This window comes from Pipistrellus kuhlii, unplaced genomic scaffold, assembly GCF_014108245.1.
Source record: "Pipistrellus kuhlii isolate mPipKuh1 unplaced genomic scaffold, mPipKuh1.p scaffold_m20_p_31, whole genome shotgun sequence".
NCBI classification, from domain to species: domain Eukaryota; kingdom Metazoa; phylum Chordata; class Mammalia; order Chiroptera; family Vespertilionidae; genus Pipistrellus; species Pipistrellus kuhlii.
Genome location: NW_023425531.1, coordinates 5499464 through 5518229, shown reverse-complemented (window position 1 = coordinate 5518229; position 18766 = coordinate 5499464). Strand labels below are relative to the sequence as shown.

The window sequence follows — 18766 nt, the reverse complement described above, 5'->3', positions numbered from 1 at the left end:
GCAGAGGGGAAAGGACGTGCAAAGGGCCTGGGGCAGGAACAAGGTCACTGTCGCGGAGAGTTGGAAGGCCAGCATAGCCGGGCAGAGCGAAGGGCAGGTGTAAGGAGAGGGCCATGGCCACGGCCGTGGGAAGGGCCTCACTATGCAGACTCATTCATGACACATCACGTGCCTTGTCCAAAGGCCAGTGTGTGGTCCATGTGTCCAGAGGTTCCAGGCAGTTTGAGGAGAGAGCGAGGGGACGTAGAAGTGAAATGAGCTGGCCATGAACTGGTCCCTAGGCTGAGCCATGGTGCTATGGGCTCTTTATATGCTCTCTACTTCTGTAAATGTCCTAAACTATCCACAACCAGCAGTTCCCAAGTAAACGGTCTGAGTGGAGCAGGAAATGGCTCCCGGGGAGGAGCAACCCCAGGAGGGAGGAGGCTGCGGCTTCCAGAGGGAGGCGCTGAGTCCCAGCAGGAGAGGACTGGTGCCTGGCAAGGCCTGGTGACGGGTGCCATCTTGGTTCCCAGGAGGGTGGTGGCTGCACACTTGGATTTGAGGAGACCTAACCCTGGGCAGTGAGAGGCGGTGGGGTGACCGGCAGGGCCCGGATGGGGAAGAGGAATTCCAATGATGAGTGAGGCTGCCATGGAGTTGCTCTCTCCTCTCCCCTGGCTCAGCCCCAGACCTTTCTCCCAGGAAGGACCCGTTCTGGGCGCTGTGGGGAGCTTCGGCTGGTCTGGAGGTGCCTTCCTGTACCCCCAAAATATGAAGCCCACCTTCATCAACATGTCCCAGGAGAATGTGGACATGGTGGACTCCTACCTGGGTGAGAGAGGCTTTGCTGGGAGGACAGGGGGGAGGTGGGCGGCCTGGGGGCAGGGGACGAGGGGAGGGCTGAGGGGGGGGCAGGAGCCGGCCTTTGTGCTGAGGCCCAGCCCCCCAGGTTACTCCGCGGAGCTGGCCCTTTGGAAGGGGGTGCAGAGCCTGGTCCTGGGGGCCCCCCGCCACCAGCACACCGGGAAGGCCGTCCTCTTCACGCGGGAGGCCGGGCAGTGGAGGCCGAAGGCTGAGGTCCCAGGGGCCCAGGTGGGTGTGGGAGCCCTGAGGGGGGTCTCCGGGGAGGAGGGAGCAGAAGGGGTTCCAGACTCTGTGGGGGGCCCTGTGCCCAGGGAGAGGCGGGACCTGGCCCAGGGGTGCCTGTGCCAGGGCAGACAGGGTGACCTGAGGCTCTGCCTCCAGATTGGCTCCTACTTCGGGGCCTCCCTCTGCTCCGTGGACGTGGACAGAGATGGCAGCTCCGACCTGGTCCTCGTCGGGGCTCCCCACTACTACGAGCCGACCCGGGGGGGCCGGGTGTCTGTGTGCCCGTTGCCCCGGGGGGTGAGTGGCTGAGGGGACCTGCTGGGTGGGGCTGGGTGTGGGGGGAGGGGTTGCCCAGGTTGGGACTGGCGCTGCTTCTCTTCTGCAGAGGGCCAGGTGGCAGTGCCAGGCCGTGCTCCGCGGGGAGCAGGGCCACCCCTGGGGCCGCTTTGGGGCGGCCCTGACCGCGCTGGGGGACGTGAACGGGGACAAGCTGGCGGACGTGGCCGTCGGGGCCCCGGGGGAGCAGGAGAACCGGGGAGCCGTGTACCTGTTCCACGGAACGTCAGGGCTGGGCATCAGCCCCGCCCACAGCCAGGTGAGGCCCCTCTTCAGCCGCCTTCGCATTTCTTAGATCCACCTGTTGCTGCTCCTCTGCCCCCCCCCCCCAACCCCCTACACACACACACACACACACACACACACACACACCTGCTGCCTTGGCAGGAGCCACGCCCTCCTCCTCTCAGCGGCCTGTTTCCCTGACGCCCACCAGCCCACTACGCAGACTGTCTCCTCTCTCCTGTGGTTCCAGCAGGCTTCGGCTTGTCGTGGGCAGCTTATTGTTAAGAGGCTGTAGCTGATGGTTAAGAGACTGTAGCTGGTGGTTAAGAGACTGTAGCTAATGGTTAAGAGACTATAGGCTAGGGGTATCGAACTCAATCAGAGAAGGGGCCAAAATCTAAAATCCAGCCTAAATCGCGGGCCGAATGGTTTACTGAACAGTCATAAACTGTCATTGTGATGGAAACGCAGCGGAGTGCAGTGATGACAGCGCGGTGCGGGCCACATTGCAAGGCCTGGCGGGACGGATTTGGCCCGCGGGCCTTGTGTTTGACACAGGTGCTATAGGCCCATGTAAATGCCTGGCCAGCAGGCCAGCTGTGTGCCTTTAGGCAAAGGGCTGAGTTGGCTTTAGTTTCCTTCTATGAAACATTAAATAACTAATCCACTCCATAGGCTGTGTGTAAATATAGCTCAATGGGAGTCCGTTCATCCAACGTTTATGAATAAACACAAATAAATTAATAACTGGCTCTATTGTGTTCCCACTGTGATGCTTTTATTTTGTCGTCAACCTGCACCCTCATGACGAGTTGGCCCCAGATCGCCCCCTCTCTTTGTTCAGGGTCCCTGAGACCCTCGCTCTGCCTGCCTGCCATCCTACCTCATCGCTTCTATCCAGTTTCCCCACTCCGATCCCATTCGCTGCAGCTTCCTTCCCAAACCTTCCTCCTCAGCTCTCCCCATCGTTCCCCTGACCTCCTCTTTTCTCCTCCCTGGCCAGCGTGTCGCGGGCTCCCAGCTCTCCCCCCGGCTCCAGCATTTCGGGCAGTCGCTGAGTGGCGGTCAGGACCTCACCCAGGATGGACTGGCAGACCTGGCTGTGGGGTCCCGGGGTCACGTGCTGCTGCTCAGGTGACAGCCCCCACATCCCACCCTGCTTGGCGTGCGTCTGACCTGCCCTTCCTCGTCCTCCCAGAGGCAGATCCTCTCCTCAGCCCTGTGTGTGCCCCTAGGAGCCGGCCAGTGCTGAGCGTGGGGGTGGCCATCAGCTTCGCCCCCTCCGAGGTGGGGCAGGCTGAGCACCAGTGCCTGGGAGAGGTGCCCTCCCCGCTGGAAGCTGGGAGCGCCACCGTCTGTCTCACTGTCCGCAAAAGCTCACCGGACCGGCTGGGTGAGTCTCCTCCAGTGGGCACAGTCCCTCAGCCCCCAGGCCCAGCCCTATCCTCAGGACCGGTGGGCCCTGAAGCCAAGTCTCACTGCACACCCACTTCTGCTGGTGGCGGAGACCTGGGTCCCTTCTCGCCCCCTCTCCCCGCCCGCCTGGGCCAGAGGTCTGCCTCCAGCGTCAGTCTGGAGTCTGTGCACCTCCCTCCCCCGCCAGCCACTGCCCACCGGGAGGCCGCCCTCTTCTCCTCCTGGGCTTGGAGCTCTCACCATGTCTGTTCTCCACCTTCCCATCCTCCTCCTGGAGGAACTAGTCCTCCTCCTAGACCTAAAGCACATGTGTCAAACACAAGGCCCTCGGGCCAAATCCATCCCGCCAGGCCTTGCAATGTGGCCCGCACCGTGCTGTCATCACTGCACTCGGCTGCGTTTCCCTCACAATGACAGTTTATGACTGTTCAGTAAACCATTCGGCCCGCGATTTAGGCTGGATTTTAGATTTTGGCACCTTCTCTGATTGAGTTCGACACCCCTACCCTAGAGTGACCTGGCCTCCTCACAGCCCTGCTTAACCCCACCCCCCCCCCCCCCCCCCGCTCTCCCCTTCCCCTTGTTTGTAAAGGCCACCCCCTCTCCACAACACCCCAGTGACCCGGCCCCTCCCCCACGCCAGCCTCTCCTGGCCCGTTCCCCCTAATCCACGTGGACCATAGGAACTACTCAGCAATATCTGTTGCATGACTACGACGAGACAGGACCCTGGAGGTTCTCTTTCCCTTTCTGTCCTCCATCCTCCTCCGCTTCAGGCGACGTCCAAAGCTCTGTGAGGTATGACCTGGCGCTGGACCCCGGCCGGCTGGTTTCTCGCGCCGTCTTTGCAGAGACCAGGAACTGGACTGTGGCTCGAAAAAAAGTCTTGGGTCTGGGAGAGCACTGTGAGACCCTGAAGTTGCTTTTACCTGTGAGGACTTTGCATTCTGGGAAAGGGAGGGGGAGGGGGAGGGGGAGGGGGAGCCCAGGCTGGCACCCCTGTTCCCCGCTCGCTGAGTGAGGTGGGAAGCGGGAGGCTGAGAGAGGGAAGTTGGGGTCAGAGAAGCTGGTTAGGGCGCTGTGGATAGTGGGAAATGAATCCGGTGGAGGGGAAGCCACTCTTCCCCCACCCCCCCTCAGGGAAAGGAGGGAGGCAGAGAGGGGTTCTTAAAGGCCCATCCTCCCTCAGGACTGCGTGGAGGACGTGGTGAGCCCCATCATCCTGCGGGTCAACTTCTCCCTGGAGGGGCAGCCCATCCCCTCGGCCCAGAACCTGCGCCCTGTGCTGGCCGTGGGCTCCCAGGACCTCTTCACGGCTTCTGTGAGTCTGTCTCCCGATCAAGCCCCAGGGATGTGCTGACTTTCATTGTCCCCATGTGCGTTAGAAACTCCAGTAGCTCCCAATCGCCCACTAACCACATGGAGTCCAAAAGGGCACCCCCCCCCCCCCCGCCATCCACATCACAGAGACCCTGTCCGCTTGGACCCACACACACACACACACACACACACACACACACACTCCGGTTTTCATTCACAGACCCTTCCTAACGTGCCTCATCCCTACCCCTGTGCCTTTGTCCCTGTTGTACCTCTTATGTGGAGGACATCTTCTCTCCACCTCAGCGATCCTTAGGCCCTGAAGCCCCAGTCTTACCTCCCTTTCTTTGGGAATCCACACTCGGCATCTGTCTCTTCTTCTCTGGCCTCGTAGCATGTCACGGTGATGTGCCACCTGTCACATACCTGGAGTCATAGCCGTGTGCATCTACCTCTGTGACTCTCTTCAAGTTGCTCTCTTGGCAAGAACCAGGTCTAGTCACCTGTAGTTCCTACCTTTCCTACCTCTCCCACCCCATCCAACCCAAAGCCTGTCCGAGTATCGACTCTTAACAATGTCTGCAGGGTGTGGGCTCAGTAATGCTCACTGTTGATGAGTGCTCTTAATGAGGGAGTTGGGGAAGAAGTAAGACATCGATGGGAAGAGACCTACTGTTTTGCTGCAGCTCCCCTTTGAGAAGAACTGTGGGCAAGATCGCCTCTGTGAAGGGGACTTGAGTGTCCACCTCAGCTTTTCAGGGTGAGTGCTCTCTCTTCCCACATCCAGGCATGCAAGCTTTTGGGTCTCCCACCAGCAGGATGAGTGCTTGTGTTCCCCTTTGGCTGTCGTTATAACAGAAATGATTGGAATGTTATCAGCTAATAGCTCATGAGCTCCCAGTGTCCTGCCCCTGCCCCTGATTCCATTCCAAACCCTTTCCAGTGGAATCTCTCTCCGGTTGTACTTCCTCCTTCAGCCCGCAGGCCCTGGTGGTGGGAAGCTCCCCAGAACTCAACCTGACAGTGGCTGTGTGGAATGAGGGTGAGGATTCCTACAGAACTGTGATCACCTTCTACTACCCAGCAGGGCTGTCCTATCGGCGAGTATTGGGAATTCAGGTAAATAGCTCCTTGGGGTCTGGTTGGCTGGGACCTTTCCCCTGCCCTGGCTTATAGTAGGCCCCTTTTATGTCTCCTATGATAAAAGATAAAACACACAAAAAAGGCCGAAACCGGTTTGGCCCAATGGATAGAGCATCGGCTTGGGGACTGAAAGGTCCCGGGTTTGATTCCGGTCAAGGGCATGTACCTTGGTTGTGGGCACATCCCCAGTAGGGGGTGTGCAAGAGGCAGCTGATCGATGACTCTCTCTCATCGATGTTTCTAACTCTCTATCTCTCTCCCTTCCTCTCTGTACAAAATCAATAAAATATATTTTTAAAAACACACACACACACACAGAAAAGTGCGTAAAGCAGATATACACTTTAACAAATAATATTAAGTAAATGTCTATGCAATTAGCACCACGGTGGGAAATAAATCCAGGTCAAGAAATAAAATAGGGTGCTCTCAATATTCACCTTTTCTCATCAAACTTCACTCTCTCCCCAAAGTAATCGCTATCTGACTTGTGACAATCACTCCTTGTGTTTCTTTTCTTTTCTTTTCTTTTCTTTTTTTAAATATCACGCTCTATCCACTGAGCCAAACCAGTTTCGGCATACTCCTTGTATTTCTTTATAGTGTTTACCACCCATGAGTACATCCCTAATGCTGTTCAATTTTGCCAATATTTGAGCTTTATTTGAATAGAAACATGTTACTTTCTTTGGTCTTTCTTCTTTTCTTTAATGCTGTGTTTGTGAGATTCATTCTTGTTGTTTGTGGCTGTGGAACATTTCACTTCTACATAGAAGCCCTGTTGTATGATTATTTCACCATTTATTTACCTGTTCTATAATTGACAGTCATTTTAAGTTGTTTTGTGGTTTTGGCCATGACCATTCTTGATGATATATTCTGGTATGCCTATGCATTAATATTTGGAAGGTACATACCACACGTGGGAATGCTGGATCATTGGATAAGTGTGTCTTCAATTTTCATAAGTAAAGCCAAACCATTTTCACCTATCGAAACTCTACCAGTAGTGTATGAGAGTTCTTGTGACTTTCATCCACTCCAACACTTGTCATTATCCAATTTTTTAAATTTTCATCTATCCAGTAGGTGAGTGATAATATTTCCTTGCAGTTTTAATTTTCATTTCTCTAATAAAGTTGAAAAACTTTTCATACATTTCCTGGTCACTTGGGTATCTTCTTTTCGGAAGTTCCTTTCTAGGTCCTCTTCTTCTTCTATTGAGTTGTCCACCTTTTTCTTATTAAGTTGTAAGAGTTTTTACATATTCTGGTTTCTACTCCGTTTCCAGGTACATGTGCTCAAATATCTTTTCCAATAAATATCTTTGTTGTTTTTCAGTCTCCTTATAGTGGCTTTTAATAAATGTCTTAATTTGATTGTGGTTGATTTTTATAATTCTTTAGTGTATTTTAAAATATTTTTTTTATTTTTTAACCATAGTTGACACAATATTATATTAGTTTCAGGTGTACAAAATATTGATTAGACATTTATATAACTTACAAAGTATTCACCTCAATCAGTCTACTACCCATTTGATACCATACATGGTGACTACATTATTGATCACATTCCCCATGCTGTACATCCCCATGACTGAGTTTATGGCTGACAATTTGTATGCCTTAATCTCCTGTGCTCCTTTTCTTTTTGTTAATACTCACCAGAAGATATTTTCTCCATTGAATTTTTGAGAGAGTGTAAGGGAGGGAGGGAAAAGGAGGGAGGGAGAGGGAGGGAGGGAGAGAGAGAAAGACATTGATGTACAAGAAACACATTGGTTGGTTGCCTCCTGTACCCTCCCTGAATGGGGCTGGGATTGAACCTGCAACCCAGGTACATGCCCCGACCAGGAATTGAACCCACACCCTTTGTTGCATTGGTCGACACCCTATCCACAGAGCCACACTGGCCAGGGCCTCTTCCCCTTTTTCATTCATTCCCCCAAACCCCCTACCATCTGGAAATCATCAAAATGCTCTCTGTAGCTTTAAGTTTGTTTCTGTTTTGCTTGTTCATTTTTGTTTGTTTGTTTTTTAGAGTCCACATACAAGCGAAATCACATGACATTTATCTTTTTCTGTCTGACCCATTTCATTTAATATAATACCCTCTATGTCCACCCACACTAATGCAAATGAAAGATTTTATTCTCTTATGTAGATGAGTAATATTTCTTTGTGTGTATGTGTATATATATATATATATATATATATATATATATATATATATATACCACGTCTTCTTTATCCACTCATCAATCACACTGACACTTAGGCTGTTTCTATATCTTGGTCAATTGTAAACAATGCTGCAATGAACGTATGGATGCATATGTCTTTTTTAAAAGTATATTTCTATTGGTTTCAGAGAGGAAGGGAGAGGAAGAGAGAGATAGAAACATCAATGATTAAAGGGAATCATTGATTGGTTGCCTCCTGCACCTACTGGAGATGGAGCCGACAACCCAGGCCTGTGCCCTTTGACAGAAATCAAACCCAGGATCCTTCAGTCCTCAGACCGACGCTCCATCCACTGAGCCAAACCAGCCAGGGCGATGCATGTGTCTTTTTGTAGTGTTGGGGTTTTTTAAATAAATGCCCAGAACTGACATTGCTGAGTACTTGTTTGTCTCTTGTTATAGCTTTTGTTTTAAAGTCTATTTTGTCTAGTATAGTATTGTACTGCAGCTTCCTTTTCATTTCCATTTGCATAAAATATCTTTTCCCATCCCTTTACTTTTAGTCTGTGTGTATCTTTCATTCTGAGGTGGGTGTCTTATAAACAGCATACATATGAATCTTGTTTTCTTATCCATTCAGCTACTCTATGTCTTTTGATTGGAGCATTTAATACATTTACATTTAAAGCTATCATTGCCGTGTTCTTTAGCTAATCCCTTTAAATTCTTTATCCAGTCAACAAAATATTTAAATAGAGTCATTATTGATAGGTATGTAGATATTTCCATTTTATTATTTATATTTTTATTTCTCTTTCTTCTCCCCTTCCTCCTTCCCTCTCCCTCCTTCTTCTCCTTCCCTTTATCCTTCTCTTCCTTTTTCTCTTCTTCCTCCTCCATTGCATACAATAATGATGAAGTTTTTCATCTTTATTTCTTCAAATAGGTTTTCAATTTCTTGCTCTCTCTTTTCTCATTCCAGCATCCCAGAGGGCCCTTAAACTGTGTGTTTTCTGCTCCCTTGTTTTCCAGTTGCAGAGTTAACCCTCTGCTTCATCTAAACTACTGTTGATTCCCTCTAAGGCAGTGGTCGGCAAACTCATTAGTCAACAGAGTAGGAAACCATGGCTCATGAGCTGCATGTGGCTCGAGAGCCACAATTTGCCAACCACTGCTCTAAGGTATTCTTCATTTCAATTATTGTATTCTTCATTTTTGACTGGTTCTTTTTGTTTTTAATCTCCATTTGTATGTTCCCCATCTCACTCAGCCACAACCCCTGCTGGTTATCACAGCCAGAAGTTGAGGATGCTTTTCTTCCTGGCTCAGATACACTGAGCTGGGGAGCCTGTTATGGGGCTGATCTGGGAAGGGACCTCCACAGCCAAAATATCCCTCCTGATTTTTAACCACCACACACAGGTTTGGGACCAACCTGTCCCATGTCTACTCCTCCTACCAGTTTCCATGTGGTTTCTTCTGTATAGCCTTAGTTATAGGACTTCTATTCAGCTAGTCTTTAGGTGCTTCTCAATGATGCTTGTTCTGTAGTTTGTTTGTAGTTTAGATGTGGCCATGGGAGGAGCTGATCACAGAGTTTACCTGCTCTGCCATCTTGACCGGAGGTCCTCCTTTAGTGTTTTTATGTATGGATCTTATTTAAGATATATTTCCCTCCTCCAAGGTAATGAAAAAATACTTCCTTATATTACCTACTAAAAGCTTTATAATTTTGCCTTTTGACATTTAAGTCTTTTAGTTGGAATTTATTTTAATGGATGGAGTGAGACAGGAATCCAATTTGTTGTTTGTTTGTTTTTGTATGGGCCAATTTTCCCGAGATAATTAATTGAAAAGTTTGTCCTTTCCTCTATTGCTCTGTAATGCCACCACTGTCATCTATGAAGCTCATATATGCATGTGGGTAACTGTTTTGGATTCTCTCTCCTCCTCCGGAAGCAGCCCCATCAGCGCCCACTTCACCTGGCCTGTGAGGCAGAGCCCACAGGGAGTGAGAGCCTGAGGAGCAGTAGCTGTAGCATCAACCACCCCATTTTCCGAGGGGGCAGTAAGGTCAGTGCTTACCCCCAGATCCTCCTCCCTCTCCTCCCCGTCCTGACCCACTTCCTTCCTCAGTGCCCCATAACCTTCCCTCTCCCCATTCCTCCTTCCTTCTGCCACCAGGGCACCTTCATAGTCACATTTGATGTTTTCTACAAGGCCACCCTGGGAGACAAGTTGCTTCTGAGGGCCAATGTCAGCAGGTAAGCCCAGGCCAGGTCTGGTGTGTCCTCCACCCTCTAGGCTCCTTTACCAGCCTGAGATTCCTCTTTGGTTTCCTTTCCAACTGGGCTCCCCGCTTTCTCCAGTGAGAATAATAAGCCTGCAACCAACAAGACCACCTTCCAGCTGGAGCTCCCAGTGAGATACGCTGTCTACACAGTGATCAGCAGGTGACTATTCCCTGGCCCTTTCCTTGGGCCTCTGGCCTTCCTCCAAGGCCAGTACCTCCCCTGCAGCCCAGCCTGCTCTTTTGAGGATGAGTATCTGAACCAGTCCCTCTGGTTCCTCACATGTAAATATTTGTGACCCGCCATATGCTTATACCACATGCAGACATATATTTTGTTGCACTTCACTTTCTTGTGCTTCACAGATACTGTGTGTGTGTGTTTTTTTTTTAAATATATTTTATTTATTTTTTTACCCAGAGGAAGAGAAAGAGATAAAAAGTTAGAAACATTGATGAGAGAGAATCATCAATCAGCTGCCTCTTGCACAGCCCCCACTGGGGATGTGCCCGCAACCAAGGTACATGCCCTTGACCGGAATCGAACTTGGGACCTTTCAGTCCACAGGCCAGTGCTCTATCCACTGAACCAAATTGGTTTCAGCCAGATACTGTGTTTTTTACAAACAGGAGGTTTGTGGCAACCTCGTGTCAAGCAAGTCTATCTGTGCCATTTTCCAACAGGTTCGGATAGTTAGCATTGTTTAGCAAGGAAGTATTTTTTTTTAATGAAGGTATGTTTATTATTTAGACATAATGCTATTGCACACTTAATAGACTACAGTGTTCATGGAAACATAACTTCGTTAGGCACTGGGAAGCCAAAAGACTCGATGGACTCAATTGCAATATTTGCTTTATAGAGGCGGTCTGGTTCTGAACCCACAATATCCCTGAGGTGCGCCTGTGGCATAATTCTTGCTTCTTCTCTGCCACCCTGGCCTGCTGGGGGACGCACACACCGTGCTGCTGTGTGCCACCTCCTCTCTCTGAGATGCAGCCTGGAGTCAGTCCTGTCCTTGGTGCTAACCAGGAGTGTGCCCAAGCTAAGCTACTGGACTGAGACTGAGGCTCTTCTCAGCCCTCGAGGCGGGACCGTGTGCCCAGCAGGATATGGTCTTTCCACACACACAGGAAAGGAAAGGTCGGGTTTTCACAAAACTGAGAGGCAGCGGAGGTGTGAGAAACTATGGGAAGGTCTCTAACAGCCGGAGGCCACGGCAGGCACAAGAAAGGCGAATGCAGGGCGCTGCTCTGGGTGCCAAAGGTGGAGGAGTTGGGGCCAGCCAGGCTGGCCTCCAGAGGGTGAGAGACTTGGTCAGAAACTGGCAGGGTCGCCATGGGACAGCCCACTGCTGATGTGTGAATTTTTAGGGGAACGAGGGATGGGGGTCAAGCAATGTCATTGCCCGTCCACACTCTGTGTGCATTTCCCCTTATGTCCATGGGAAAATACTAAAACTTACCCTCAGAGCTTATAGTAATGTGTGCTTATGATGAGCCAGGCATTGAGGCAATTCACATGTATTTATGTTTATTTCATCCTTCGAACAACTCTATGATATAGTTATTGTTACCTCTTTTTACCAACAAAGAAATCAAGGGGCTAAATAACCTGGCCTGACATTCAGCTGGTAAGTGGCAGAACCAGGAGTCAAACCTAGATGGGCCAGAGCTTATTCCAGCTCCAGACAACATACTTCCCTACGGAGGCTGTGTGTCTGACTCAAATGTGAAAAGAGATTTAGAATGAGATGATTTTAAGGTAGAAAACTGATGCAGAGAGGGGGGTCAGAGGAAAACTAACAATATTAAAGGAAACAAATTCTGACATTTATGTACTGCTGCAAACATCACAACTCCATTATAGAAAGCAGCCCACTTCAAAAGAGTAAAACACTACAGGGCTCCCTCGAGGTTCTGTAGTTTCCTTAAATTACTCAGGCAGGAAGTGGTGGGCCTCAGATGTGAGCCCAGGTGGTTGGCCTCTATGTTTCCCTCTCTCTCTCTCTCTCTCAATTGATTTCAGAGACGAAGGGAGAGGGAGAGAGGAATAGAAACATCAATGATGAGAAAGAATCACTGATCAGCTGTCTTCTGCACTGCCCCTGCTGGGGGTCCAGCCCAAAACCCTGGCATGTGCCCTGACTGGGAATGGAACCATGATCAGAAGTTCATGGGTTGACACTCAACCACAAAACCACACTGGCAGGGCTGGCTCCTATGTTCTTAATCATCAAAGTGACAGCCACAGCTGTGGGGTCTGCAAAGGCAAGATTTATAACTTAACCATTGAATCTCCAGAGCCAAGCACAGCCTGGCACAGGGTAAATGTTTACTGGAGAAGGCCATGGATGGATGGATGGATGGATGGATGGGTGGATGGATGGATGGATGGATGGAAGGATGGATGGATGGGTGGATAGGTGAATGGAAGGATAGATGGGTGGATGGAAGGATGGATGGAAGGAAGGAAGGAAGAAAAGAAGGAAGGAAGGAAGGAAGGAAGGAAGGAAGGAAGGAAGGAAGGAAGGAAGGATAGGTGGATGGAAGGACAGATGGATGAATAGATGGATGGAAAGCCACCTGCAGCCAAGAACTTGTATGTCCACTCTATGAGCTTGTGCCCATGTGCCATCTTCCATCACGTTTATTTAACTGCCCAGGATAGTTACATTGATTTTCTTCATCCCCATTATGGAGGCGCTCAAGATCCATTTTTTGAGTGATCCAGTAATCATTCCTGCAAGCCTCCCTAGGCTTATATGTTCTTACAGTAGCCAGAGCAAGCCTCACCTGAAGTCAGCTTTAATCTACTAGAGCAGCAGTTCACAACCCTTTTTGTCTCAATAAACTAATTACTAAAATTCTGTGGCACCCCCAGAAGATATATTTTTGCCAATTTGACCAAAAATATATATAATTTTGGTTCATTCACACTGGCTGGCTATTGTTCTGTTGGCCGTTGTCTTTTTTTTTTTTTTTTTTTTTTTTTTTTTTTTGACACTTAGGGAAAAGAGGCCAGTGCTCTGACTAAAATAGTCAGGTATTGCATGTTTTAAAAATTCTTGCAGCACAGGTTGATAATTGCTGCTATAGAAAGCAAATCTACAAAACGCATGTAAACACCTTTTTCCCATAGGAAATGGTTAACTGTTATGGGAGGAAATTTCCAGAAGGGGAGTAAGGGCAGAGGCATGGGGATCTGAGGGAGCCAGGGCACCGGGACGAGCTGGCGGTTCTGGTGAAGAGGGCAAAGGGCACGGGGAGCTGACGCTGCAGCTGCAGAGGCTTGTGGGAACCTGGGTCACTGCCGATGGCCCCAGCGCCGTGTCTCACCAACAAGCCCTCTTTCTCCAGGAAGGAAGAATCCACCAAGTACGTCAACTTTTCAACCTCCGATGAGAAGAGCAGGAAAGAAGCTGAGCATCGATATCGCGTGAGAGGCCAGGAAATATCCATGGCTGCCCTCCCGGGTGCTGCTAACATAGAAAGTTGATGGGGAAGATGGAGAGGAGCTGGGGTCTGGAGCCAGAACAGAAAGAAATGGGATTTGGGGTGCTCCAGGGCCCACCGGAATGTTGTCTCGGTTTCCTGCAGGTGACTAACCTGAGCCAGCGGGAGCTGGCCATCAGCGTGCACTTCTGGGTCCCCGTGCTGCTGCATGGCACAGCCGTGTGGGACGTGGCTGCCGTGGCCCCTTCACAGGTGCTGCCGGGCTCGCCTCCCTGGGCAGGGCGGTCCCCACAGCGCCCCGCACCCTCTCGCCCGGGACATTTTCCTCATCTACGGCTGTTTCTCTCTCACTAGGGTCTCTCTTGTGTGTCAGAGATGGAGCCTCCCCAGCAGCCTGACTTCCAGACTCAGAGTCCAGGGAGCTTTGTGCTGGTGAGGAAGGCCCTGGCCCCCCATCAGACCGCAGCTCATGGGGAACACAGGGAAACGCAGAGCGAGGTTGCAGAGCTATACACAGGCCCGTGATCGGCAAACTGCGTCTCGAGAGCCACATGCGGCTCTTTGGCCCCTTGAGTGTGGCTCTTCCACAAAATACCACCGCCTGGGCAAGTCTATTTTGAAGAAGTAGCGTTAGAAGAAGTTTAAGTTTAAAAAATTTGGCTCTCGGCCAAAACCGGTTTGGCTCAGTGGATAGAGCGTTGGCCTGTGGACTAAAAGGTCCCAGGTTCAATTCTGATCAAGGGCATGTACCTTGGTTGTGGGCACATCCCCAGTAGGGGTGTGCAAGAAGCAGCTGATCAATGATTCTCTCTTATCAACGTTTCTAACTCTCTATCCCTCTCTCTTCCTCTCTGTAAAAAATAAATAAAATACATTTTTTTTAAAAATTTTAATAAAAATTTGGCTCTCAAAAGAAATTTCAATTGTTGTCCTTTTGATATTTGGCTCTCTTGACTAATGAGTTTGCCAACCACTGATATAGGGTAACCCCAAAATGTATTAGGGCAGTGTTTATTAAAATACGGCTCATTTTCAAAATTGAACTATCAACTGTTAAAGTACATACACATTTCGAGGACAGCCTGTCTATGTCCTATGATTGTTAACCTGTCCCTCACCCCAAATCTGACACTTTCTCTCCTCTGTGGCTCCTAAGCTAAGGCCCTCCCTAACGTCATTGCTCTCCTGTCCCTAGGACTGCTCGGCGGCCGCCTGCCGGAGGTTCCGCTGTGACGTCCCCTCCTTCGGTGTCCAGGAGGAACTGGACTTCATCCTGAAGGGCAACCTCAGCTTCGGCTGGGTCAGCCAGGTGTGTGGGCCCAGGGCAGAGCCCCCCAACCCCCGCCCCCGGGGTCCCTGAATGTGTGTGCCGCCTCAGGGCAGCGCGGGCATCGCCCTGGTGCCAGCTCTCCCCGGAGCCAGCTGCCAGCTCCCTGCCCTTTGCAGACGCTGCAGAAGAAGGTGTCGGTGGTGAGCGTGGCGGAGGTCACGTTCGACACATCCGTGTTCGCCCAGCTCCCGGGCCAGGAGGCGCTTCTGAGAGCCCAGGTAGGACTGTGTGCGAGGCGCAGCCAGTGGTGAGGCCTCTGGCACTGAGTCCCTGTGCCTGTGGGGCTCACAGCCGGGGGGGGGGGGGGGGGTGAAGACCCCGGCTGGGACAGAGGTCCCTGACCCCTGAGGGCTTCTGAGCTCAGCCCAGGAGTCTGCCCTGGAGGCCGGGGCGGGGTAAGGGCTGGGGAGCCTGGGAGGAGCGGGGCAGCCAGAGCCCCGATGCTTCCTGACCGGTCCCCTCCTTCCAGGCGGAGGTGGTGCTGGAAAAGCAGGAGGTGCACAACCCCGTGCCCCTCATTGTGGGCAGCTCTGTGGGCGGACTGCTGCTGCTGGCTCTCATCACGCTCCTGCTGTACAAGGTGCGTGCCGCCTCCCACCCCTGGCGCCGCCCGCAGCCCACCCAGGCCTCCCACAGACAGGGCGGCCCAGCAGGAAGAGCCAGGCCATGGGCCAGGCCGGCCTGGGGGCTCATTTCAGCTCCTCTTACTGTTTAATGTCAGGCAGGTTGCCCTGGCTTTCTGGGTTTGTCTCTTATTTTGGGAATAATCATAATAATGCCTGCCTCACAGAGTGGCTACGGCAAGACAGAAATGAGCCCGACCACGGCATCTGTGCGTTCTCTGCTCCAGACTGTGTGTCTAACCGCTGGTCTTGAAATCAGGGGCCACTGCAAACGTGACAGCTGTGTCCACATATGTGTTCTGCGCACCACGCAGTCAGCTCAGTTCCTTCCCCCTCACTCCCAGCCTCCTCCCTGCCCTCTCACCCCATCTTCTCATCACTTCCCTCACAGCTGGGCTTCTTCAAACGGCGGTACAAAGAGATGATGGACGACCAGCCCGAAGACGCTGCCATGCTCAGCGGGGAGGCCCCCAGTGAGCCTCTGTCCCAGTGACCTGCTCCCCTGCTTATTGCTCCCCGTGGCTGGGCTTGCCGGCCCCGAACCTGCTTCCATGGAGTAATTCCCGCATAGGGCGGGCCGGCTGAGCGCCTCGCGGGTGCTGCCCGCCTCCAGCGGCCTTGCCACCCTCTTCAGTGGGACCCCCTTTACCGAAGCAGGCGGGGCCAGCATGGGCTTTCCTCTGTGTGAGCACTGCCGCATTAAATGATTGAAAACGCATTTCCCTGCTATGAGAGAGCTCTGGTCCGGCCCGGGGCTGTTCCAGGAAGCGCTGGGCGAACCCTCTGTGTAGAGAGAATGTTCTCTCTGCCTCAGGGCACAGGCCTGCCCGCCTCCTCTGGGTGGTGGTGTGAGCAGTGTCAGGGGAGGGGGGCACAGGGGAGGACAGAGGGGGCAGAGGGGGGTACTGGGTTTCAGCCCAGGCTCCTGCTCCTTGGCCATGGACAGTGAGCAGCCGGTCTCAGTGAATGCCATGCCCAGAGTCGGTTTCGACCCCCTCGATTGGGTTCCCGGAAGCCAGGAGAGCCAGGCTCCATGCAAACACAGAAGAGCCGAGGTCGGGATATCCCCACTCCTACCCACCCCCACCCCCAGAGCCAGGGCCTGAGCCTCTGCGGAGTGCAGACCCTGTTTGACAGCATGGCTGTTTCCAGGAACCGGGACTCCCTTCACCCTGAAAGCCCGAGGCCTGGAGCCTCATGAGTAACAGGAGAGCCGCCCCCACCCCGCCCGCCCCATCGGGCCTGGAGGGGAGCCCGCGCTCTGCGCTTGCGCAGGCCCCATCGCCCATCCCGCCAGTCCCTCGTCCTGTCCCTGTCCCCGTCCCCGTCCCCGTCCCCGTCCCATCCCCTGTCCCACGGGCGAAGCCAGGCTGCCACATCTTTATTGGGGGGCGCGGGGGCGGGGACGCGGGGCTAGGGCCGTTCGTAGCCAGTGGGCAGCGGGTTGACGTGGGGATTGTGGAATAGCGTGTGGTTGCCGTCCCCCCAGGAGAAGGGCTGCGGAGAGAGGGGGAGCGAGCGTCACCCCGCGCTGCCCCCGCACCCCCCCACACACACCCCTCTGCACCCCCACAACCCCCCGCACCCCCACTGCACCCCCACACCCCCACACCCCCCGCACACACACACGCTCCCCTCTGCACCCCCGCACCCCCGCACACCCCTCCGCACCCCCACAACCCCCCCGCACCCCCCTGCACCCCACACCCCCACGCCCCCCGCACACACACACACTCCCCTCTGCACCCCCGCACCCCCTTGCACACACACCCCTACCTTGGTGCGGATGCGCAGGTGGTGGTAGGGCACGAAGGGGGGGCGCTCGTGGTGGCCAGCGTGCAGCCAGCAGTTGAGGGAGCAGAGCGCCACGCCGGGCAGCGCCAGCACCAGCGTCAGCAGGCGCCACGTGCCGCCTGCGGGGGACAGCGGGCGGGAGAGGGGTGTTAGGTGCTGCCTGCGGGGGGGGGGGGGGGGGGGGGGACAGCGGGCCAGAGAGGGGGAGTCAGCGGAGGTGGAGGGGGGACAGCGGGCGGGAGAGGGGTGTTAGGTGCTGCCTGAGGGGGGACAGCGGGCCAGAGAGGGGGAGTCAGCGGGGGGTCAGCGGGCGAGAGAGGGGAGTCAGCGGAGGGGGAGGGGGGACAGGGGGCGGGAGAGGGGGAGTCAGCGGCGGGGAGGGACAGCGGGCAGGAGAGGGGGAGTCAGCGGGGGGAGGGGACGAGGGGGGGCGGGAGAGGGGGAGTCAGAGGGGGGACAGGGGGCGGGAGAGGGGAGTCAGCGGGGAAACAGGGGGCGGGAGAGGGGGAGTCAGCGGTGGGGGGGGGGGGACAGGGGGCGGGAGAGGGGGAGTCAGCGGCCGGGGCCGGGACCCTGGAGGCCCCGCACCCTGCAGGCTGGGCGGGCCGGGTACCAGGTGCAGCAGCCACAGCCCGGGCCCACTCACCTCCGGCCCCGCCGTGGCCGCCCTGGGCCGCACTGGCCAGCCCGCGGCTCCAGGTCCTCAGAGGCAGAGCCAGAGCCATCACGCTGCAGCTGGGTCCACAGGACTGTCTGTCCTTCCCTCTCCTTCACCGGCCTGGCTCCCTACCCCCTTCCCCCCTCCCCTGCCCCGCGCCGGGCCAATCACCTGTGGAGCCTGCAGCAGGGCGGCTATTTTTAGGGGTTTCTATATTTAAAATGAAGCCTGACCGGCCTGAGGTCCTCGGTCCAGACAGCTGCTGTGCTGTGCCTCTGGTTTTGGTGAGGGGCATTTGGTGAGGGGCATTTGGTGAGGGGCATTTGGTGAAGGGCATTCTGACACAGAAAGCCTTTCTCTTTATAGCTGCAGGCAGTAGTTTTGTTCGGTGCTCTATTCCCAGGGGCTGGCACCCAGTAGGCCATGAGTAAACATTTGCAGAATGAATTGTGTCCTTTTGAATATCAGTTTCCTAAATCTTTAAAATATATAATAATTTGTACTTTAAATTATATTTATGAAATTTAAATAAGGTAGCACAGGAGATACCAGCTTAGAATCAGGCACATAACAGCACCTCAATATATAGATATATTTGGAAAACCACGGGTAGCGAAACTATGGCTTATAGGTCAATTCTTCTAAAAAGTTTTGTAGACCTCTATATATGTATTAGTCACAGTTCTTTTTAAAAATATATTTTTCTATTGGTTTCAGAGAGGAGTGATAGAAACATCAATGATGAGAGAGAATCATTGATTGGCTGCCTCCTGCACACGGAGCCAAACTGGCGTGGGAATTCACAGTTCTTTGCAAAGAGCAGAACTCACTCTAGTTTCTAGAAGATACGCGGCTGTGACCCGTGGGCAGCTCACGGGACAGCCACAGAGGCCTAGCATCCGCGCAGCAGACACAGCCC

General features: G+C 53.1%; 2 protein-coding genes across 7 annotated transcripts in view; one reads left to right on the top strand and one right to left on the bottom strand.

Moving 5' to 3' along the window:
- Positions 1-15993, top strand: part of ITGAD (integrin subunit alpha D) — a 29127-nt gene extending 13134 nt beyond the window's left edge. The window contains exons 11-30 of one of the 3 annotated variants that reach the window (XM_045570290.1): positions 685-814; positions 932-1074; positions 1228-1368; positions 1457-1666; positions 2636-2766; positions 2850-3025; positions 3825-3979; positions 4238-4369; positions 5055-5128; positions 5346-5487; positions 9656-9769; positions 9881-9960; positions 10066-10149; positions 13347-13425; positions 13587-13694; positions 13797-13874; positions 14638-14751; positions 14889-14990; positions 15242-15352; positions 15787-15993. In XM_045570290.1, the coding sequence (XP_045426246.1) occupies positions 685-814; positions 932-1074; positions 1228-1368; positions 1457-1666; positions 2636-2766; positions 2850-3025; positions 3825-3979; positions 4238-4369; positions 5055-5128; positions 5346-5487; positions 9656-9769; positions 9881-9960; positions 10066-10149; positions 13347-13425; positions 13587-13694; positions 13797-13874; positions 14638-14751; positions 14889-14990; positions 15242-15352; positions 15787-15888 (2406 nt within the window). In that variant the 3' untranslated portion in view covers positions 15889-15993. The remainder of the gene's footprint in view (positions 1-684; positions 815-931; positions 1075-1227; positions 1369-1456; positions 1667-2635; positions 2767-2849; positions 3026-3824; positions 3980-4237; positions 4370-5054; positions 5129-5345; positions 5488-9655; positions 9770-9880; positions 9961-10065; positions 10150-13346; positions 13426-13586; positions 13695-13796; positions 13875-14637; positions 14752-14888; positions 14991-15241; positions 15353-15786) is intronic. The other 2 variants (XM_045570289.1, XM_036460343.2) reach the window with 2 other exon arrangements.
- The window catches only part of LOC118731633 (cytochrome c oxidase subunit 6A2, mitochondrial), a 28324-nt gene extending 10348 nt beyond the window's left edge, over positions 1-17976 (bottom strand). For 2 of the 4 annotated variants that reach the window (XM_036460338.2, XM_036460337.2), the window contains exons 1-3: positions 17836-17976; positions 17172-17308; positions 16819-16892 (exon numbers count right to left, since the gene is read on the bottom strand). In XM_036460338.2, coding sequence (XP_036316231.1) covers positions 16819-16892; positions 17172-17308; positions 17836-17914 — 290 coding nt within the window. In that variant the 5' untranslated portion in view covers positions 17915-17976. Of the gene's footprint in view, positions 1-1239; positions 1252-16763; positions 16893-17171; positions 17309-17835 lie in introns of those variants that run through there. The other 2 variants (XM_036460336.2, XM_045570292.1) reach the window with 2 other exon arrangements.
- Positions 17977-18766: the final 790 nt, after the last annotated feature.